This window comes from Neodothiora populina (genome assembly GCF_041146345.1).
Source record: "Neodothiora populina strain CPC 39397 chromosome Unknown canker_contig_8, whole genome shotgun sequence".
Lineage (NCBI taxonomy): Eukaryota > Fungi > Ascomycota > Dothideomycetes > Dothideales > Dothioraceae > Neodothiora > Neodothiora populina.
Window position 1 is genome coordinate 561,949 of NW_027191411.1, and position 22,343 is coordinate 584,291.

Genomic DNA, 22,343 nt, shown 5'->3' on the forward strand with positions numbered 1-22,343 from the left:
AGATACGATGGCAGAATGTGAGATGACAGCTTGTGACCCCCACGCTGCGCCAAAACCCAGGCGACCGCTGCAGGGAAATGCCGCCATTGGGCGCGAAACGGCTTCATCGCCCACGTCTTCGAGGCTTATCTTGCGCACCAGTATGGTTCGATTCAATGCTAAGCACGGCAGCGGCCGCGACACCATTACTGGGCAAGAGATACGAGGATTCGTCATCGTCAGACATCCCAAACTCGATCATCTTCCGAGTGGTCCAGTGATTGCACCAACCATGACAGCGGCCTCACGCTCCCAGTTGCCGACCTTCACACCTGGTCTGCTCATTGTGCTGGCACCGCTACCACCCCTGCCAGATGGCAACTCACTGCCTCTAGCGACACAATCCTTGACCATATAAAGTACCCTGTCTTTGTTACTTCTCAGTGTGCGAGCGCTGACGCCGCCTCTGTTCAGAATCTCCTGAACCCGAGAAGAGAGATTGCTGGCGAGTGTCCGCCAGAAGAACGAGGGCAGGGAAGAGGTGTCCAGAGCCGCTAGTAAAGGTGCAAGGAAATTGGATTTGTTGTGAGTTGCGTCGCCCGAAGAGGCGCCAAGAAGAGGATGCACTGGTGTTCGGGTTGTAGAAAGTAGAGATTCCAAGGCGACAATGTTCTGGCATCGAGAGCTGATCTCCAACAATGTCTGGTCCAAGGTGGGTAGTGTTGCTAAGGCGCGCGCGAGAGATGCGAGACTTGACTGCAACGCTGTCTGTAGATAAGCCTGCAATGCAGAGATGAGCAGCTGAGGAGCAAAGGAGTCAATCGTCTGGCGTTGCTTGACAGGCGACAGCAAGTAAAGCACATTTAAAGCCGAGGTCGTCCTGGATTTTGTGTCTTCGTTCTGTGCGAATGTTGCCGCTCCAGGTCCAGCGGCAGACAACGACGGACTCGAAGTCGAAGCGAGCAACGAAGACATGGAAAATTCCCTGACGATCTGCTGTGCTCGAGCCAGCAGTGTCCTTTCGGACGGGTCAACAAAGTCACTCCTTAGAGTAGTAATGATCTTGACTCTGCCCAATCCTTCTCCTTCTTGATCGGGCGCCGTAGCACCAAACAATTGTCTTAATTGAAGCAAAGTATGCACCGCCGGCACTAATGCTCTGTGAGCCTCTCTCTTTCCACTATTTTCAGCACTGAATTCTGCCATCTGTCCCTCAAGCTGTCTCCCTAAGGACAGACATCGTCCCACTGCACGCCCTAGTTTTACAGTCGCGCATAGCCTCTCTGCTGCCAGTCGCACCTGCTCGGCAGCCTCATAACGCTGGACCACATCTCGCTCGAGTCTCTTGTATCCTTCTGTCAAGGCAGCAACTTGGGCTTCCACCTCGGACAGTATATGGGTTGAGGCTGTGGCACGAGTTTGTGTGTAGCTCAGGAGTGACAGAGCGGACTGGGTGGTCAACGTGTCAATGTGCGTGTCTACTTCCTGCACATCGAACAAGACCCGTGATAACGGAGTGGTGAGATCAAGAGGAGCATCTGTGGGGTCGTTGGTCGCGAGGATCAGCGTGTTTGCGAACGCCGTCGCCGAAAAGGAGGGATCCAGGAAGGTCTCGTAGTCGATGTATGATGCATCTCTCTCCGCTGTTGCGTCGGCCATGATGCTATTTACTACAGCTTGTGACACTGTTGTCGCTATTAATTTGTTCGGGATCAATGCCAATTGCTGCGACGACGGCGACCGTATGGTATACAATAAACAGATGGAGCTGGTATAATCCTAGTTTTGTTTGTTTCAAGCTTGAAGCTAGGTATTACGTTGGATATTCACATGTCAACGCCAAGCTCCAGAAGTGATACCCAAGAAGTGCAACTACACTGACATCATGCACAGAGGACCTCCTTCCACTAAACATACCATGTAATGAAGAGTAGTCTACTCTACTTTGTCTAGCACTCTATCTTGCATCGTCTGCGTCATGAAAGTCATCCTGTTTATCGACAGACAAGTGGGTGACTGATCCTGCGATTGTGGCTGGTACGACACCCAATCGATCACTTATGAAATACAATGGACATCTTCTGTAAGTGTGGTAAAAATAGTTCATCAATGTCGAATGCAACGGGCATTTCGACTAGTAAGAGAAAGGTAACATGACTTTGATCACACAAAACAGGTACAGCCTCTTTCAACGTCCCATGACGGCGCTCATAAAGCTCTTCTTTCCCTTCTTCTCATCCTTTTCTATGCCTGATCTGCTCTTGACAGAGAGAGGCAGACTGATGGCGCTGTCTTTCCTGTATCTCCCAGGAGTCATTGTAGAATTGCTGCCTGCTTCCGATGGCGGAAGTGGTGGCAGCGATTCGTCGTCGTGACGAGTATGTCTACTGCTGCCGTGCTTCTTGGAAGATGCGCTTGACTTCTTCGAATGACGAGACTCCTTGCTTCGATCACGGTGATGCCTCTTGGATTCTCTGCTGCGGTCGCGGTGGCGTCTGTGACGTGAATCTCGGCTGCGGCTTCGACTGCGACTTCCACTCCGGCTCCTGCTACGATTACGCTCGCGCTCGCGCTCCTCTTCGTATCGCCGGGTTGCAACGCAGGAGATGCTATCGTCCGGTACCACCGTCTCCGCATACTCGAATTTGCTTGGAGGCTGCGAGCGTCCTAGCATACTACTGACAATACTGCTGCCACCTGCTCGAGACTCTGGTAGTTCCATCGCCGACGGTGTCTTGCTCTCTGTCGCACCGTTGTTGTTCCTGCCCAGTATACTTCCAACAATGCTACCAGTGCGGGATTGATGCACTGAATCTATATGGGACTCAGGGAGTGCGACATCCATCCCTGTTGCGACTGAAGTTTTCCTCGAACCCGGAAGCGTAATGTCCGCGCCCGTAGCAACAGATGTGTGTCTTGAGTTGGGAAGCGGAACTTCTTGAGCCGAGACCACCGAGGTCTTCTGGGATTCGGGCAACGCTACATCCATACCGGAGGGCGCGACTGATGTCTTTCGAGACGGAGGTAGCGGTTTCTCGACAGCAGAAAAATATGACGTCCGTCTTGATGCTGGCAGCGGCATCTCAGCCCCGGAAACCACTGATGTCATCCTCGATGCTGGAAGAGACTGTTCGGCAGCTGACACATAAGACGACGCTCTGGTTGCTGGAAGCGGCATGTCAGCACCAGACACAACTGAAGTCTTCCTTGATGCCGGGAGAGGCTCGTGAGCCCCTGACACAATCGATGTTTTCCTTGATTCCGGGAGTGGTTCGTTGGCTCCAGACACCACAGATGTCATCCTCGAAGCTGGTAATGGTTCATTGGCACCAGAAACCACTGATGTTTTCCGCGATGGTGGTAGGGGTTTGTTTGCGCCAGACACGACTGATCTCTGTCTGGACGCTGTATGAGACTCGTTACCTCTGGTGACAACGGATGTCCTTCGGGACTCTGGCAAAGGTTCGTGGGCTGCAGACACGACGGAAGTCTTTCTTGATTCCGGTAGTGGCTCATTAGCCCCTGACACGACCGAAGTCTTCCTTGACGCCGGAAGAGGTTCGTTGGCTCCAGTCACCACAGATGTCTTTCTTGATGAAGCAGGGCGTTCGGTCGCACCTGACACTACAGAAGTGTTTCTTGATGGTGGCAAAAGCTGCGATGCGCCTGATACCACTGAGGTACTTCTTGATGGTGGCAGAGGTTGAGAAGCCCCAGTCACAACGGACGTTCTTCTTGACGTGGATGGTGTGCCCGACACTACGGATGTCTGCCTCGACACCGGTAAGGGCAAGTTAGCTGCAGATACGACCGAAGTCTGTCTTGATTCTGGTAATGGGACATTTGCCGCGGAAAGGTGCTCCGATCGGCTTGGCCTGATGGTGGCACTGCTTGCTTCCGATTCATGATCGGAAGACTCCTCCCTTTCTCTTGTAGAGCGATGGCTGCGATGACTTCGTCGACTCGCCACACTTGATCGATCCATTGAGCGATCCCTACGTTCGCTGACTTTCGACCTCGAATCGTCGCCACTCTTACGGCTCGTGCGGCTTACACGACTCGCCCGATCTTCTGATGGTTCACGAACTTCACTATGCCGACTTCTAACAGAGTGTTTTGATTCCGGCGTTGAGACGTGAGAATGGCTGCTGTGATGTGTTTTGTTAGATCTTGGGGAGACTGTGCTCATCGCACTGTCGCGTCTTGCCACAACAAGGTCTTGATCGGCCCAATCCTGTTGACTACGACGAGTCTCTGAAGCTGCGCCATCTTCGATCTGGCGCGAAAGCGGCAGCGTATGAGCTGAGGCAGCAGAAGGTGCGGTCTGCGAGCGTGATGCAAGTGACGGGCGTTGGCTTACAGCTGTCACAGCAGATGCCGGTACATATTCGACTGCTGATTTAGCTGCAGCTGACGGAGCTCTTGAGGATGCATTGGACGGTGCTTTTGACAGAGCTCGTGAAGCCACCTTCGAGGGAGCTCTTGAGGAAGTACGTCGGCTCACGGTAGACGCCGGGATATACTCGACATCCTCCGACATGATAGTGGGTGGTCTCGAGTAACTTGAGTATACGACGGAAGGTGGGTATTCGGTCGGGGCTTGTGTAGGCGCAAGCGAACGGTATCGGGGTTCTGAATCACCGCTGACGCTTACCTCATCGAATCTGATAGGCTCAGGGGCCTCCTCAAGAGCAAGTTGTGACCTTGCTTGCCTTGGTGGCGCATAAAATTCCGAGGTGGTCACAGGAACATTCCTCTCGTATGCTGAGTCCGGAGCTCGGGATGCGGTGCGATACGACTTCCTCGAACGTATACTCCTAGCGTCATCGGGTACGCTGTACTTTTGGTTCATGGCAGCTTCATAGGCGGCTTCTTGTCGAGCACTGTCTTGTTCGCTCTTCACCATGGCATAGGCGACAGCGGCACCAGCAGCAGCACCCAGAAGGGTTCCAATCACGCCCTGAGTCGTTGAGAACCCGGACTTTCTTTCATCCTGTGCTGTAGCAGCAGTGGGTGCAGCAGACCCCTCAGAGACACTTCGGGCGATAGTTGGAGCTTTCGATTTGCCCGAGAGCGACTTTATCACACTCGGAGCAGAGGTCAATAGACTTGACTTGTTACTCCTTGAAGTGACTGTGGACCTTGCATCATCAAATGCTTCTGGGTCATCACTGCGTCTCTGCCAACCTAAAATGTGACTACGATTGGAATACTCCATGCGGTCGTCGGCATTCTCACGAAAAATCACTTCGATGCTGTTTCCATCCAGATCTGTTACGGCTGCATTGAATATCGTGCCATCTTCACCTCTCGAGGCTGGGGCACCATTCGGGTATCCTCCGGCCTTCAATGCCGCAGCGTAGAAGTCTCGAACCGCCGCTCGACTTGTTGCAGAAAATGCCAAATGAGCAGTGGTTGGTGTTATACTATGTGAAATCAAATAAGCTGATATGTGGCGGCAAGATGCCAGCTATGGGATCACACTCACCCTGTGCGCTCGGAGCTAAGAAAGAAGTCGGCGTCGTCAACTCCGAAGCCAACCTGATTACCCTGTTCTCCTATATATCGATATCCGAGAGGTTGGAGAGCAGACAAGAAGAATGAGCAAGCTTGGGGAAGATGGGAGACGGTAAGACCGATATGTGAGAATGGCATTTCGGTAAGAACAATTCAACGGGGCGAAGGAACCGAGGTTTGAAGAGGAACAAATGTAAAGAAAGGGTCGTCGTCTTTAAAAGGGGAGGCTGGGGGGGACGTGGTCTCAAAAGGAGCGTCGATTGGAAAGATAGATAGAATACGAATGAGTGAATGACCGAGCGAGAGAACATCACGACACGGTCACTCGCCCGGATGATATCTTACAGCATCCCCCAAATCGAGCGGACGAACACACGGCACGCGATTCGAAGATCACGATAGCAGCATTAAAGGCGGCTCTAGACATTCGTGGCGCGCTGTCTCCCTCTCGGACAAACTAGGAAAGGGTAACTCAAGCCAGACTAAGCAGAGAAAAGGAAACAATGGTACCTTGACACAACACAGCTCACCGAATCACCGAAATCCGACCCAACCTCCTTGACCCCCTCTGTCCTAGCGATGCTTCGAATAAGAAGGAAGCCGGCGGTTGACTTGTATCATAGGCCCTACGCACTACTGCACACTTCGACATCCCCGGGCTTCGCGAGGCTAAGTTGGTCAGAGAATGGGTTGTTCAGGAAGTGGACCTAGGCTTGGCAGACTCCCGCGTGAGGGTAACTCCAGCCAGCAAGCCAGCATGGTGCGGTGCAGCAGCAGCAGCACGCATTAAACACATAGACAAGTTAGGTACCAGAAAGTACGTTGGGGAAAAGCACAGCACCAGCACAGCACAATACAGCACAGCAGCGACCCGACCAGAGCCTGGAAGCCGAGTCTGACCCAAGTCAGTGCCCCATGTGAGTTGTATCAGAGGTCGCATCTCGCCTATCGAGTCTGATCTATTCCGTACCTCTCACAGTGATCCATGACTCTTCGGATCTTGGCGCTTTCCCATTTGCCTTGATCCGCCTACCGATCGTCGAGCATGATTTGTACATACGAGGATGAAAGTGCGGCAACGCAATAATGTCGGTAAGTGCCACGTAGAAGGCGGACATGCGCAGTACTGTACATAGGGCTCAAAAGGGATAGCAACAAGAACCCAAAGAAGCGTGACCAATCCAGCAGTGTAGCACCACGTTCAAAGCAATGGTTGGTCAGTTTAAGCAAAAGAAGTGGGGAAACCGTTCAACATGTGTGGGCCGCGCCGACCGCCCGCCGTCGCTTCCTTAGTTCGACTCTTGTCTTCTTTTGCCTTTTTCCTGTGATTACCTGACTGCCAGAGAGAGCCCAGCGACAAGGGAGCAACGGCAGTAGCAGCAGCAGCAGTAATTTGACCGCCTCTTCTACTGCCTGCCCTGAAGGCCACGGACTGTGTCAGCTCTATGACCAAGGAAAAGTCCATCGCCAAGATGACACATTCGCATGTCTGCACCTTGAAAAGAAAGAGGCAAAAGGAAACAGGCGTCGGGCCTCTTTGCTCGCCTAAGAGAGATCCATTTGATATACAGTAAGTTTATGTATTGCATGTATCATTGTACAATGTATAAGTGTCGAGGTGTCTTTACCAATAACACACCTACAAATAAATGCGCGCACCCGTACAGCACATTATCCGTATGCAATTCCATGCGTGTACAGTGCAGCGACGGCGGGCGTGCCCTTGCAGCGACATTCATAGCTGGGAATCTCCAGGCGCGGAGGAAGAGGTGCCGCCGAACCAAACCGGCCTGGGCGGGCGGGGCAGTCAGTCACTGCCCTCTGCCGCTTCTCGTCCCTCCAGAGGTCCCTCTCTATGCTATCCTCACCGCCCGTCGAATCACACGGCGGTCGGACTATTCCACCCAGCTCCCTTGTAATTAGTCCAGTACATGCGGTCCTGTACGGCAAATTGGCAGTTCTTGTCGGGCACCGTCGTTTCGTTTGGGCGGTGGTGGTCCGCTGTCTCTGAAATCCTCTCTGCGGTACGGGTTGTGGTTCCGATTCCCTTGCTGCTGATGTTACTATGATGGACCCCCGCCGCGGAAGACGTGATCTTTTGGTTTCTTGTGTACTAGATGAGCGGCTCACACGCGAAAAGAGGACAATGACAACGTTGCAAGTGTGGCAATGACGTATCTTTTGTGTTTTTATTTTGATGCTAAATAGGAAACTTGTTTCTAGATGACATCCCATACATCCTCGGCAGCATGGCAGAACTTGCTGCATGCGACACTGGCGGACAGACTGAAGTTGCTGATACTGATCGAGTCGTCCTTGAAGGCGTCGGCGAAGTTATCGCTGCCCTTGGCCATGGCACCAATGAAGACGCAGATGCTCTCCTTGGGGCCCAGGTCCTGAATGTAGTCCCTCACGCGCACGACCTCGGCGTCGAAACTCAGCGTCACCTTTCGGCAGTTCGGCGGTAGGTGGTCCGTGATGGGGTTCTTGATGACCTTCAACAGCTTCTCCTGTGATGTCGTCGAGCGGATGGACAGTCTGTGCAACAGCTGCACCATCAAACCAGCGAATCGCTTGAATGTTCGGGGGATGCGCACGGTCGGGCTGACTTCGATGAGCACACCCTTCGCCGTCGAAATGTAGATCTGTAGCTTGCCGGCCTTGTTGATGGGGGAGTCCAAGAGGGTTAGTAGACACTGGTTCGAGTCACAAATAAGCCAATGCTGTCGACACTAATAAACCAAGACGTTTCGTACCTGATGAGTAATATCGGGACGCGCATCACTGATGTCGCGGTTCATCTTGCGCATGACACCAATGTGCTCGTCACTGTTCAGTAGCGAGTATTTATCGTCCTTCATTCCACCTCGTCCGCCTGACGAGGCCTTGTATGTCTCGAGTGATGCATTCGACAGGACAACGATAAGGCGCTTGGAGTCCTTGTCGGCAGCCGGGATGGGCACATTCTGCTCGGCGACGAGTTGTGGTAGTGAGGGGGGAGGAAGTGATTGAGTGCCTTCGGGGAGAAACCACTGGTCAGTCATGGCGCAAGACTCCTTGTTGAAAGAATCTCAAAGGGGGAGCGTAGTGCGATGGTTGAGCAAGCACAAGTGCAGAGCTGGCAAGAGGTAGAGAACGATGACTTGACTTATGCAAGACAAGACAAGACAAGACGAAAAACAAAGGAAAACCACTGGCGAGACGAGATAGAGAGTGAGGGAGGGAGGGAAATGTACTGAATACTTACGCTGACGCTTGCTGGTGCGTTCTTCGAATGAGCTTCTGCGACGAGTGGTGCCGCTTGTGCTTGTGGCTCCCTCCTCCTCTGGAATGTCAACTGGCTCCTCCGTGTGTGACTGCTGCTCCTTGATGTCGGCCATGACTGCTATACTCTGAGGCTCTTGATGTGTCTAAGTGCGAGAGTATATATCCAAATTGCTCTCAAATCCTCAAAGCCTGATGTTATTGCTTTGCTGGTATTTTGTCGGGCTGTGTAGTTCAATGGTTTGCGACGGCTTGAAATATTTTCGAGTCTTACAATCCCAAGGCAATATTAACTCCCCGGAGGATCGAATAATTCGTGTCGGTGCTTTGTTGGCCTTGGCGGGACAGAAAGCCATACTTTCATGTGCTGTATAGTGTCACGCGGTATCAACTTTACGTTGGCGGACGGTGTCGGCGGACCCCCACGCTCTCGCATTAAGCTGTATTGTAAAAGTCGTCTTTATCTTTGACAACATGCTATAGTATAGAATCGAAGTCTGACTTATCAACTAATGCATACGATCTTGCTGCCCAGTCTTGATGTCGATAGTGTGGCTCCAATCAGCAATGTTCGTTGTAGGCGAGCATATTGTTAACAGCCGGGCGACCATTCATTCACTCAATCAACTCCACAATCATACCACCTTGACCCTGCTTCATACATCGTCATAGAACGACCTATAGCAGACAGTCAAAGACTACAGCTTCCACGTCTATTGCGACGAGATTGCGGCATGATCGTTGAACCAACATGGTTGCGACTATGCTCTTTTAGACATTCGTACTTGCGAAATGTTGCGAAATGCAATCTCCGGAATATCACTTACGGTACTACAGTCTTGGACTTGATCTTGGCAGTGACCGAGTTCGAGTCAACGCAATGTCACGAATGTAACACAATAAACAAAGCGGACATGACTAGACAGACGATAGGCAGTTCGTCATTGCTTCGGTCTTGGGTCCGGAATCATGGCTCCCTTCCCTATCATACCACCTATCGTTGGATGCAAGCTTTCTAAATAAATAGGTAAGAAGTAGAGACGCTAAATGCCGTTGATGACAGAACTTTTCGCCCAGTCACGCCAGAACGTGCACGCCACGAAATAGGTCTTGTACTACATCGACTGTTCTGATAACTACTTTCTCTACTTTTTGTAATTATCGTTCTTTCATAATTGCGCCGTTTCGATCTCTGGCTTTCCTGCCTTTAACTGGGCTGCGATCCTGAAAAGCCCCTATCAGAATGCTGGCCTCCCAAAAATGGTCCAAGTCCGGGGACCCTGTCCTGGAATATCAGGAAATCGACCTTGCCAGAGAAGCACGGTTGGTCAGAAAGCTGGACTTGTACATCATACCGCCAGTCATGCTTCTGTACCTTTTCTCTTTCCTAGATCGGTGCGTCGACTCGAGAGTGCTACAGTGGTCATGATGAGTCAAGAAAGTTTTGTCTTTTTAGTCGAGAGTATGAACAGCAGTAGCAGCACAAGCCTGACTTGACCGGACGGTGATTTGAGCAAGACCTATTACATCCTATGTTGCCTGAATGAACGACTTTTGTTCAGAGTATCAAAGGGACAGACTCGGCAGTCTCTCATTCTCTGTCCGACAGGATTTGCGTGCATCATGACCATGTAGAATATAATCAGCTCAGGACTGATCACGTCTTGGCAGTGTAAACATTGGCAATGCTAGACTCTACCACTTTGAAGAGGACCTGAACCTGTCCTCGGAGCAATACCAGGTAGCCGTATCGCTACTGTTTGTGACCTACCTACTGTCCGAAGTCCCTTCGAACATCATCTTAAAGCACTATATTCGACCATCCCGATGGATTGCCTTCATCACTACCGCCTGGGGGATCATTGCCAGCTTGACCGGGATAACGCAGAACTTTGGCGGCCTGGTCGTCTGCCGTCTACTCCTGGGTCTCTTCGAAGGCGGCCTCTTTCCGGGTCTGGTGGTCTATCTCACCTACTTTTACACCAAGCAAGAATTCGCTTTGCGTATCGGCTACCTCTTCGTGAGTGCCGCCCTCGCAGGCGCATTTGGCGGACTTCTGGCGTATGGAATCGGCCATATGGACGGCGTTGCTGGACTGCGCGGCTGGCGCTGGATCTTCATTCTCGAGGGCATTCCGACTTTTGTCCTCGGCATCGCATCCTGGTGGGTCCTAGCGGACGGACCAGAAACGGCATGGTTCCTCGACCAGCCTGAACGAGAACTGCTAGCTCTACGACGCAGCCGCCAAGTAGGCGTATCGGAGACGTTCGAGTGGGCAGACGTGATCAAGGGAGTCAAAGACTGGAAGATGTGGGCGTTCTGCTTCGCGCTGTTCGGCATGGACACGATGCTGTTCGGGTACTCGACTTTCCTACCCACGATCATCAAAGCCATCGAACCATCCTTCTCCACCGCTCTCGTGCAGGTCCTGACCATCCCGTGCTACGCTCTCGGCGCAATCACCTACCTCCTCGTCGCCAGACTATCAGACTACACGCAGCGGCGCGGCGTCTTCGCCGTCATATTCGGTATCATCTCAATCATAGGCTATGCACTGCTGATCTCCGACTCGTCCTCCGGAGTGCACTATGCCGGCTGCTTCCTGGTGGCGCTAGGTCTTTACGTCGCAGACGGCATCCCCATCGCCTGGCTGCCGGCCAACAACCCGCGCTACGGCAAACGCACCACAGCGACGGGTCTGCAGCTGACCATCGGAAACTGCGCCGGCATCATGAGCAGTTTTCTGTACCCTGCTGCCGAGGGCCCGCGGTTCGTCAGGGGTCACGCGGTTTCGCTGTCCATGGTCGCCTTTGCGACGGCGGTGTATGCGTTCATGTGGTGGTGGTTCGCGAGGGAGAACGAGAAGAGGAGACGGGGCGAGAGGGATGGCGTGTTGGAGGGGTTGAGCGAGGACGAGGTCGTTAGACTCGGGGATGAGAATCCGAGGTTTGTGTTTTCCATCTGAGTTGGTCGTGATGTTGGGTTATGGGGTCACGAACGGAGATCCGAGGTCTGTAATGAGTGTCCTTTGCTTTCTTGCTGCTCTGCTTGCTTTTGGGTATGATAGATGAAATACATAGAGCCACGAGAGAAACACAGATGGCCACGAGCAAACGAGGAAAAGCCACGGGAGAACGAGAAAAAGCCACGAGAGGAAATCGTCAAGAGCCACTAGATAATCGCCTGGGAATTAGCCCACCTCTAGCATGGCAACCAAAAAAGAATATATCCTATAACAAACGAACAACCATACATTACAACTACGTCGTCTGTCGAAGCTTTATAAGAATGCATGCTAGCCAGTGCAGCGTACCTAAGCCATGAACGATGCGTTTGAGCCAGATGTGAATCTCGCCGCATGCAGATGTGAGTCTCCTCGCTTGGGCAGTAGTCTACATGTCATGTGAGTGAGGGGGGGCTTGAGCGTATATTAAGGAATTCGACTTGGTTAGCTTTTTCGTTGCTTGGAAGTGCAGTATCTCTATGCGTGCGTGCGTGCAGAGCAGATGAAGCAGACAGACAGACATATAGACGGATGGATGGACGTGAGTGAGGTTAAGTGAACGAGTAAGCTTTTCTTCGACGTCCTTCTACATCTGCTCTATTTATATTCCTCCCTAGGTTCTCGCTGTATTACCGTCCTTGCTTTTCTTCTCTTCTTTATATTGTTCTTGCTTTTGTTGTATAGTGGGGCTTTGTCCGCGAAGGAGAGAAAAAGAAAGAAAAAAGGGCTACTCTCCGCCAAACATGTCCGCCATGCCCTCCAGGCCAGGACTATTCCCCCTGACGATAGCAGGTTTGCTCTCGACCTCCATGTACTGCATCATAGCCTTGCTTTTGCCATTGTTCCCCGCCACCGCACCGCCTCCAGCCGAGTACTTGCCTTTTCCTCTAGGGTCCACAATCCGTCCCGCCTCATGGATACTGACGCCTCTGACGCCCTCGAGCAGCGCCATGACGATGGCGCGCTGGCCCCTCTCGCTGCCCAGCCCTCTGATCTTCTCGACGGCGTCGTCGACGCGCTCGGGCCGCATGTCCGGCAGACTGGCGATGATGGCGCGCGGTGTGTCCGTCTTGTCGCTGTAGCATGCTATGATCTGCGCGATGAGGTTGGACAGGTCGCGTTGCACGTCGAAGAAGTAGGGCTCGTTGAGCGAGGTTATGCTTGTTTTGAGTACTTCTGTGCTGATGAATTCGCGGATCTGAGGGTGGAGGGTTGTGGTTAGGGGGGTGGCGGATGGGGATGAGGGCGTTGTGTTGAAGACTGGGATCATGGAGCGCAGCACGCGGCAGATTAGTGTGCAGCATCTGGAGTCGCGGGTCCGGAGCGTGTGTGTGCAGAAGAGGATGAGGGGTTCGAGAACGGAGGGGTCGGAGAGAACGAGGTGCCGGATTGTGGTGGTCGGATCCTGCGATTGCTGGGAACCTTCTGCGACGAGGTTGGCTTCTGTTTGGTCCAATGGTCAGTGTGGGTTGGCGAAAGAGGAGTAACGGAAAAACTTGCTCACCTGTCTTGGGGTCCAGAAGCATAGACGCAAACGCCACAACAGCATAGGTCGTTGCTCGCAAAATGCTCTCTGCTTTCATCTCATCGCCTAGGTCATCATCGCCACTGGACCGGATCCTTGCCTGCTCGATGCTCTCCCACTCCGATGTGATCTTAGCGTCTGCTTGTGCAAAGAACATCTTCAGCAACGGAGGCAGGAAAGAAGATCTGTAGCGCGGCGGGCACCGCTGGACCAGTCTCTCGACGAGGCTGATCAACCTCTGCAGGTGATGAGCAGAAAGAGCGGTGGCATTTGTGAGCAAAGCTTCTGCCAGAGGCACGGCAAGTTCTTGCAGCCCATAAAACTGGTCCTCGAACCTAGTCATGCCATAGATGATATGGTAGCACCAGTCTCTGACTGACCTCGGGATACCACGAACAGTAGAGCCGAAGCCTTCATATGTGTTTCCAGTCTCCGAGATGCGCGCATAGAACTCGTCTCTGCTTTCACTAGATATGCCTGATTGCCAGAATCTATCCACAAGCATCCTTTGCATGGTTGTCCGCAGTTCGGGTGGAAGATTGGCCCAGTTGGATGGCTCTGGGAATGATGTAGCGTGTCTTTAAGATGGAATCAATATCTGAACAACGTTTCTCTTTGGCTGTCAACATACCTTGCGAGCTGGAGGAGGTTGGGTAGTATTGCCTGCATTGCGGAACCCCAGATCTGCGAGGCGATTTGATAGTCATGCGATCCGTCTTTGAGCTTCTCTGTAGTTGCTCCTAGCAGATTCTTTGTTGCATTCAGGGGTAAACGCTGGCAGTCACCTGTCAGCAAGTCACAAGTCTCAAAATACAAGATGGACTTACCAAGGTCTGCGCTTGAATGTCTGCTTGCCGTCTCTTGCCTTCTTCGTCTAGAGGAGTGGCTGACCAGTCCTGTATATTCGGATAATTCCGAGAAGAAAGATACTCCGGTAGTGTTCCCATGCCGACGAGGCTACAGAAACCAGAGAAAGTCGACAAAGCTTCAGTCAAGGCGGGGTCTTGCCATGCTTGTATCACAGGCTGCACTATCGCCTGAAGACGCGACAGCCGAGCGTTCGGGTCTACAGCAGATGCGCGGTGTCTGTCCGGTCAGAAATATGATAGATTGAAGGCCAAGGTCGTAGACTTACACGATGATAAGCAGGAAGGCTTGCAATCCCCATTTCATCCGCTCATCCTCTGGGTGGGACTGAATCATGTTCGCAACTCGTGCCTCAAGATCCGTGAGGAGGTCCTGGTCATGTTAGCCTACGGACACACTGTCAATAGGGAGATAGTCTGCACCAATAGGTAGTCGGGAAACGAAAAGGCGATTCTATGCATTTCGCCCAAGCGTGAGCCCTCATAACTCTTCAGTGCGTCTGTGTACTCCTTTTGCGCCGGCATCTCGGGCAGATCCAGACTCATGACATAGTCTAAGATCTTGACGACAAGGTCTGCTTGGCCCTTGTGTAAGGTTTTGCAAAGTGTGTTCACCACCATGTGTACGGCAAGTCGCGCAATGTCAGGATGCTTTTTCACGTGTCAGCTGCGCGCATGGGGTACATACGTCTTGGGATCTTACCTGGGGCTGAAATGACATGATACGGAAGCAAAAGTCCCGTAATGTACCACTGACGATGCGATATGACTCTTTAGCAGCCGGCTAGCAACAGTAAGTATGGTGTTCACAAACAGAACTAGAGTGGGAAGCGTACTGTAGACTCGTCGCTCCCTGTCAACTTGGACAGAGATTGACCGAAGCCATTGAGTGTACTACGGAGTACAGATGCCTGTGCTTCGAGTTGGAGGACAGGGATAGGAGTCTTGATAGACTGTGGCTCTGCAGCGGTGATTAGTGACCAGTCACTTCCGTACACTATAATCATCAATCCTGCTCACTTGTAAAGGGATGCTGGAAGTCCTTGCAGATAGTGTCGACCATCTGCAGTGTCTGGTCTAGAATGTAGGTCACCGCTTCCTGTGGCATAGCACAAGCAATGCCCTCGATGATGGCAACGCAGTACCTTCTGTAGTTGCCAAGGAAGGCGTGGAGCTCAGGCAGCGTCTCGAAATCTTCATTCAAGTATGCAACGACTGGCGACTCGGAGTCCTGCAGGAATGCCTCATATCTAATGAGCCTCTGACTGCACACACCGAGCAGAATTGCCACTCTTTGGCCTATAGCATTCGACAATTGCACATCCTTGGTGACTAGTAGTTTAGTAAAAGTGTGTAAGGCAGGTATCGAGATGATCAAGCTCGCGCTCTGGAATGCCAAGGAAAGGAGATCAAACAGGGCTACAAGCGACGAAGGGTCCGTGATGAGTTCTGGGGATTGGGCCACAGCGTCACCGAGGATGGAGAGAGCCTGGGAACAAAGAAGAGAAACGTCAGACGAAAATGGCCAGGCAGAGTGAGATGGGGATGACTTGCCTCGGTCATCTTCTTCTGCAAGGTGTACTTGGCCTCATCGATATCATCAGGGTCGGTCTGGCATGATGTGTATAGTGATGTCAACAGCTCGAGTCTGTCACGCTGGAGAGACGATTGTATGATGATGGACCAGGACTCTTGGAAATGTGGATTGTAGGGACGTTGGAGAATTGATTGGAGTACTTCAATGGACGCCTATGATACCTCAGCTCCATGGCTCTTGGAAAGCAGGATGCGCAACGACCTACCGTTTGAGCGGCGATATTGCCGGTAGCCATCATGTCGAACAACGACTCTACAGTATGAGCCTCAATCGAGGCTCGGAGACTGACCCATACGGTGGTGGGTTTGAGTGCTTCGAGACATTTGATGGCGAGATTAGTTATTCGCTGATCACCCTGGGCGACGGATGCGCAACAAGCCATGACGAAGTTCGACATTTCCGCGAGCCAGCCATCCTGCGTGAACCGTACTTCTGGTGAGTTTCCACGAGAGCTCTGGTGGTCACGATGCAGCTCGCGAGGAATCATGACATCGTTCAGAGACTGACCCAAGACGTCTTGTCTCAGCATAGCGACGGGGTCTTCCCTGTTGCAGACATCCTCCGACAAGCACTCGAGTATGTAGAGAACCAGCTGCCTACGAACCGACTGTTTGCTCGGATCCTGACTGTTCCAGAAGTCGAACAGCTGGCTGTCCATGTCCATCCACTCTGCCGCCCAGCATCTTTTTGCCATCTCGATCCAGAGCAGGGCCACTTTATTTCGAAAATATAGAGGATCGGAGTCAGTGACATGGCTCGCCAGGTTCAGCGCCCAGCCACGTAGAGTGTGCGCCGCCTCTTTGCTGCAGTCTTCCCACCTGTACCGTAGTGCGTATTCGAGCAGCGAGAGTCCAAAATGCCTCACGGCGGGCTGCTTGGATGTGTCGCTGGCGAGGGTGTAGCCGTACTGAGGGGCGTCCGGTTGCCGTTTGGCATCTTCCAGAAAGGCCAGCGCCGACTGTCTTGTTTCATTAGATGAGCGAGGGTCGTATGTGGCTTCTAGAGCCAGGCTTATCTGCGAGATGCCATCGCCGTTCAGTTCTGATGCGGCCATGCCGTTGCGGCAAGTGTGGGTTGGCGGGTTGATTTATGATGTCAAGTGTTTACTGCCTGGGTCGAAAAGAAAATACAGTTCCAAACAAGGGACTCCCGCTAGCATGACATGTTTGTGCAACGTCGATGAATTATAGAAAAGTACGGGTCAGAGTCTGGAATCTAGTGTCTGATGGTCTAGAGTCTCCGTGCTAGACAAAGACAAAAAGTCTCCCTTGTTATGAAAGTGCATATGGAATTATAGAATAATCATAAGAAGCCAGGGGCGGCGCAAGTGCTGGGCGACGCGGAGTGCCGCGACATTTCTGGAGAGATTGGGCGGGCGTAACGCGATTGTTGAGTGCTAATTGCTCTCGTGTCTCATCCCTTGGCGGTATGAGACATTGGGTATTGGTGCCTAGCAGCAGTATACACAGCCCTCCATATAATGGTGCAATCACTCAAGAGGCTGACTTGGTTGTCTGCGTGCCGTGACACAATCACTGGCTTGTGAACGTTGATTTTTCGTTACATAAAGCTGACTGGCTACTCCATAACAAGTCCCAAAAACACTTTTCACATGACAATGCACGCCTTTTGCTTGCACACTTCCAGATAACTGTCCTCATCTGCACTTCCCACAGCAGTACCCTGTCTCCTTTTGACTCCTGTTGCCGTCAGCTTCTGCTCGCCTTCTGCGTGCCACCACTTCAACTTCTGTTGCAGTCCACCATCATTCTCGTCCACGCTGATGCTCCACTTTCCCCCGCTGACTTCAATGTGCGTCTTGCCAGGTGGGAAGTGGTACTCCGGCAGGAACATCTCCGTCGGCACATCGCCTGGTGTCGATGCCTCTGCCGTCAGCGTCACAGTGAAGGTGCAATTCACGAGATCGAAGCCATGTGTTTGCAGACGTCCGTGCGTGTAAATGGGTGTCGGACGCACATAGGCCTCGGCGGCTCGCACACCCACAGAGTCTGAGTCCACCGACGGTGCCCTTGATGTACTCATCTGATCCACAGACATGGTCCTCTTGATGGTTTCCGGCGACACGGAACCCTCGCCCGACGTTCTGCTATCGGAATAAGCAGGAGACGTCTTGTCGAACTGACTCGAAGAAGATTCTGCCGTGTTCGCAGTTATCGGCAGCGGTCGATCGTCAAGCGAGTAAATTGAAAGATCTTCGCCGTTCCAATTATCTCCCCAGTAGTGGCTGTTCTGTACATGCTGTTAGCTGGCGAAAAAGAAGGAAAGAGGCGTCAAAGCAGATTCGTGTCGACTCACCGAAGGCACGTAGGTCCAAAGCGTGAACCCAGCTGCGCCAGAGCCCTCGAGGGCAAAGTGATTCGCATCCATTGCGCGCGTTTGACTGATGTAATTCCCCGTTCTGTAGGCATACTTGTCGTCCATGTCGTAAGGAATTCCTATCTCCGTGAACACGCAAGGTCTCACGCCCATCTTTTCCTCGCCCTCTTGTCTCAGGTAGGAGAGTTGGTCTCGGAAGCAGTTTCTAATGGCCGACTCTCCCAGCTTGACTGCGAAGGCCGGACTGAGGTACTTGCCGCGCATGATGCCAACAACATCGACATTCCAAAAGCGGTTCCACTTCTTAGTGATCAGTGTGATACCGTCGTAAAAGTGAGATGCAAAGACCATGTTGGGATCGTCGTCGGCGGTGCCCTTGAGCGCAGGCGGGACTTCGAATGGGCAAGACTGGCAGAACATGATGGTCTTGGGAAAGACACTGCGTATTGTTCTCGAATAAGTCCTGTAGTGATTCATGAAATAGTGGTTGGTGTAATAGTCGTGTGAGATGACGTCTCCACTGGAAGGGACCTTGGAGAAATAGGCGCTCTTGAGCAGAGTATCTGACGCAGGATCCCAGACTCCATGTTGGGCCCACAAACACTCGCCCAGTCTCCACTCAGGGTCTCGTTTCCAGCCATAGTGTGAGTCGTCATAGTCTGCTGGCAACCAAGCCGAGGTGCCCTGGGGATCAATGAGCGCGGTGCCGGACTTGTAAGGTCCGAGGTTGCCGAACTCGTAGGTCTCGACTTCGGCGGCGCGACCGGATCCAGTCAGTAAGCATTGCCAGGCGGTCGGAGAGGTGTGTTTTCTGAGATTCTGGTCAGCTGGCCAGACGGAGAGGTCTTCCCAGCCGATGTAGCCCTTGTTGGGTTCGTTCATGCTCTCCCAGCCGATGACGACTTGGTCCTCGATATCACCGGCGTCACTGATCTTCTGGGCAAGGTGCTTCATGGCTGCCATGAAATGGTCCTGGAGGTAGTCTTGGATATTGACACCGTCCAGCTTCGCCTTAGGGGCAAAGTCCCTGCCGGCGAAGAACAGGGTGAGCATGGTCTGACATGCAAGACGCTGGTAATTAGTGGCCCAAGCCATCTTGGGGAATTGACTGGGGTCCTCCCAGGTGTTTTGGACAATGGCAGCTTGTGTGGTGTGGAAGGTTTCTGGGTTCAGACCAGCGGCGTAGAGGGTCCACATTGGAGCCCCCGATCCTCCGGTGTATCGCGACCATACATCCTGGTGGGGATCCATGAAGACGTAGAAGCCATAGTCCTTGGCAAGTCGCAGGATGGCGATCGTGTCGTTGATAAAGTCGTCGTCGTATTTGCCCGGGCCAGCATGCTCGATGGCCTCCCAGGTGAAGATGTATCTGATTGTGTTGTAACCCCACCTCCGCAGTCTGGTGAAATGCTCAGGAGCCTCGTCTTCCGAGAAGGGTCTCCCGACAAAAGAGACGTTGTCGCCGTCGAAGAAGCCTTCCTTTACGTGTGAGCACTGGTCTGGTTTCCTGGGATACTTTGCGTCGCCGGCGACGTTGATTCCGTGTAGCGTGACTTCGCGGTTCTGTGGATCGCGGAAGACGGGACCGTCGATGCGGAGCCGTAGCGAGGACATTGTCGCTGTGCTGTCTATGTGTTGGTGTGGCGCAGCAGAAGTTGAGAGGGATCCAAGCACGCGGCTTCGAACGGAGTCACTTGACCGAGGTGTGTTGTGATGTCTCGACAAAGGACAAGGAAAATGCAGCAAGGTGCGGCGGATCTGAGATGAAGTCGTGAACCGTTGAGAGTGGACAAGTTAGTTCCGGTATGCAGGTGTGTGGGCCGGATGGTGGAAGACTTTATGACAAGGTAAGACACAGATGGAAGATTAATTGCGCTGCGTTCTCGAAAGTCATGTAACAATGTTTATAATAGCCTTGCTTTGCATATGATCGCAATAGGTAGAGAGCCCCGCGGATGGGGTGATGATGATCATAAGATACTGTACTTGTACCTCAAGGCTAAGGTACAATACCTAGGGTAAGGCAAGGTAGGGTACCTTGAGGTAGATAGCGTGGCTACTGAGCCACAGTTCGAGTGACGTACAGTACTGTATGATAACTCCACGGAGTATAAGGCTGTGATACCGGGGCTTTTATCGCGATGCCGTGGGCTTGAACCATACCTCGAAGCCAAATCAAGTCCTCGGTCATCACTTGGAAAGACTTACGTTACACGCTACGGTGCATTCGTATTGATCCGGCTTGAGTACGTGGACTACGAGAGAAACAAGAGCGAACCTACTGTGCTCAATGTCCAAAACACGGGTTGAGACCGATACTGTTGCGAGGCATGAGGTAATGTGGCGCGTGCATCTCTCTCCGCGTCAGCAGTACTTGTACCTGTCCAGCCTGCCAGGATCCAGTCTAGCCTGATTCGTGCATCTGATTGTTTTAATACAGCTGGCCGATTTCACTTCGGTTGACGTTCCATGAAACACTACTGTATCTCATATTGTATCTAAACACTTCTCACTTCTCCTTCTTTCCCCGTGTCGGCTGTAAGAGCATCCCCATGTATACCTCATCATAACAACAAGGAAAACCAACTCGGCATCATGATACTCCCGCTGCAGTCACTCGCCCTTGGCGTCATCGCCCTGACTTCCGTCCCTCTGACCAGCGCCTTGAGCAGCGCAGACATTCCCGCCGACATTCCTGTCTCGCAACTCATCTCGTCTGCCACGGCCGAGCTGGCAAAGGGCAATGGCCAAGAAGCCCTGACCTACTTCGACGTCGCCATCAACCGCGATCCACAAAACTACCTCACCGTCTTCAGAAGAGGTGCCGCATATCTCCAGCTAGGCAAGAGCTCCCAGGCGAGCCATGACTTTGACAGAGTCCTGGCCCTGAAGCCTGGATTCGAGGGTGCGCTGGTCCAGAGAGCCAAGATCAAGAGCAGGAACGGCAATTGGTCTGCCGCCAAGAAGGACTACCAGGATGCAGCAAGGACGAGCAGCGAAGAGTTCAAAGAGCTGGAAGAGGCCGAGGGCGCTGCCAAGTTGGCTGAAGAGGCAGAGAAGGCGCAAGACTGGGCGGCATGTACTGCCAATGCTGATGTCGCCATTGTCGTGGCCGGCGCAGACCTCGATCTGAGACGCCGCCGCGCTCATTGCAGGTTCGAAAAGGGCGACATCATCGAGGCCATCAGCGACATGTTGCACATCGCCCAGACTTCTTCTGGAAGTGAAGCACACATGAAGATCGCAGCAACATCCTTTTACGCTCTCGCTGAGAGAGACGGCGGCATGGCGCAAGCCAGGAGATGTCTCCACTCGGATCCAGACTCCAAGCCTTGCAGCAAGATGTTGAAGCGCGAGAAGAAGATCGACAAGAGAATCAAGAACGTCCACGACCTCATGAGCAAGCGCAAATATGTTAACGCCGTCAAAGAACTGGTTCCAGCCGCCGACGGCGCTGCAGGCCTCATCGACGAGGTCAAGTCTGACTGTCAAATATACCGCGACGAAGGCCTCATCCACAAGAACGCCCCCTCACGCCTCTACAACGACCTCGTCGAACTGACCTGCGAAGCCTACACGGAAATGAACAGCCTCAAGAAAGCCCAGCCATACTGCGACGAAGCCCTGCTGCACAACCCCAACTGTCTGCCCGCGCTCATCGGAAAAGCCACCCGCCAACTTGACGCCGACGACTTCGAGCCCGCCATCCACACGCTGAACCAAGCCAAAGAACTCCACCCGCAATCGCAAAAAGTCAACGAACTCCTGCAAAAGGCCCAGACGCTGCTCAAGCGCTCGCGACAAAAGGACTACTACAAAATCCTGGGCGTGTCGCGCGACGCCGACGACCGCGACATCAAGCGCGCCTACCGCAAACTAACCAAAGAGTTCCACCCGGACAAAGCAGCCCAGGCGGGCGTCGGACCTGAAGAAGCACAGAAGAAAATGGCCTCGATCAACGAAGCCTACGAGGTCCTTTCGGATCCAGAGCTGAAGGCCAGATTCGACAACGGAGACGACCCCAACGACCAGACCCAAGGCGGCGGCGGCGGCGGCAACCCCTTCCAGGGATCACCGTTTGGACGCGGCCCCGGGGGCCAGCCGGTTTTCTTCCAGCAGAGAGGAGGGGGCGGCGGTGGAGGTGCTCAATTCAAGTTCCAGCAGGGCGGCGGCGGCGGCGGCGGCGGTGCAGGCGGGTTTAATTTCCCTGGCGGATTCCCCTTCTAGGCTTTTCTTCTTCTTCTTTCTTGTTTT

General features: G+C 52.9%; 7 protein-coding genes across 7 annotated transcripts; 2 read left to right on the forward strand and 5 right to left on the reverse strand.

Moving 5' to 3' along the window:
- Positions 1–237: 237 nt before the first annotated feature.
- AAFC00_006666 (uncharacterized protein) lies at positions 238–1,638 on the reverse strand (the record flags this gene model as incomplete). The annotated part of the gene is made up of 1 exon (XM_069346654.1): positions 238–1,638. The coding sequence occupies one exon, from the start codon at positions 1,636–1,638 to the stop codon at positions 238–240; it is 1,401 nt and encodes a 466-aa protein (XP_069199527.1).
- Positions 1,639–2,167: 529 nt separating this feature from the next.
- On the reverse strand, positions 2,168–5,634 carry AAFC00_006667 (uncharacterized protein; the record flags this gene model as incomplete). Its single annotated transcript, XM_069348360.1, has 2 exons — positions 2,168–5,405; positions 5,468–5,634. The coding sequence occupies 2 exons, from the start codon at positions 5,632–5,634 to the stop codon at positions 2,168–2,170; spliced, it is 3,405 nt and encodes a 1,134-aa protein (XP_069199528.1).
- A 2,081-nt stretch (positions 5,635–7,715) lies between these two features.
- On the reverse strand, positions 7,716–8,876 carry AAFC00_006668 (uncharacterized protein; the record flags this gene model as incomplete). Its single annotated transcript, XM_069346655.1, has 3 exons — positions 7,716–8,192; positions 8,253–8,512; positions 8,744–8,876. The coding sequence occupies 3 exons, from the start codon at positions 8,874–8,876 to the stop codon at positions 7,716–7,718; spliced, it is 870 nt and encodes a 289-aa protein (XP_069199529.1).
- Positions 8,877–10,003: 1,127 nt separating this feature from the next.
- AAFC00_006669 (uncharacterized protein) lies at positions 10,004–11,725 on the forward strand (the record flags this gene model as incomplete). Its single annotated transcript, XM_069346656.1, has 2 exons — positions 10,004–10,155; positions 10,432–11,725. 2 exons carry the CDS (start codon positions 10,004–10,006, stop codon positions 11,723–11,725), a joined length of 1,446 nt encoding a protein of 481 aa, XP_069199530.1.
- A 766-nt stretch (positions 11,726–12,491) lies between these two features.
- AAFC00_006670 (uncharacterized protein) lies at positions 12,492–16,806 on the reverse strand (the record flags this gene model as incomplete). The annotated part of the gene is made up of 11 exons (XM_069346657.1): positions 12,492–13,207; positions 13,269–13,867; positions 13,921–14,063; positions 14,117–14,375; positions 14,425–14,528; positions 14,579–14,806; positions 14,859–14,939; positions 14,992–15,116; positions 15,176–15,644; positions 15,710–15,904; positions 15,958–16,806. 11 exons carry the CDS (start codon positions 16,804–16,806, stop codon positions 12,492–12,494), a joined length of 3,768 nt encoding a protein of 1,255 aa, XP_069199531.1.
- Positions 16,807–17,360: 554 nt separating this feature from the next.
- Positions 17,361–19,703, reverse strand: AAFC00_006671 (uncharacterized protein; the record flags this gene model as incomplete). The annotated part of the gene is made up of 2 exons (XM_069346658.1): positions 17,361–18,002; positions 18,069–19,703. The coding sequence occupies 2 exons, from the start codon at positions 19,701–19,703 to the stop codon at positions 17,361–17,363; spliced, it is 2,277 nt and encodes a 758-aa protein (XP_069199532.1).
- A 981-nt stretch (positions 19,704–20,684) lies between these two features.
- AAFC00_006672 (uncharacterized protein) lies at positions 20,685–22,316 on the forward strand (the record flags this gene model as incomplete). Its single annotated transcript, XM_069346659.1, has 1 exon — positions 20,685–22,316. The coding sequence occupies one exon, from the start codon at positions 20,685–20,687 to the stop codon at positions 22,314–22,316; it is 1,632 nt and encodes a 543-aa protein (XP_069199533.1).
- Positions 22,317–22,343: the final 27 nt, after the last annotated feature.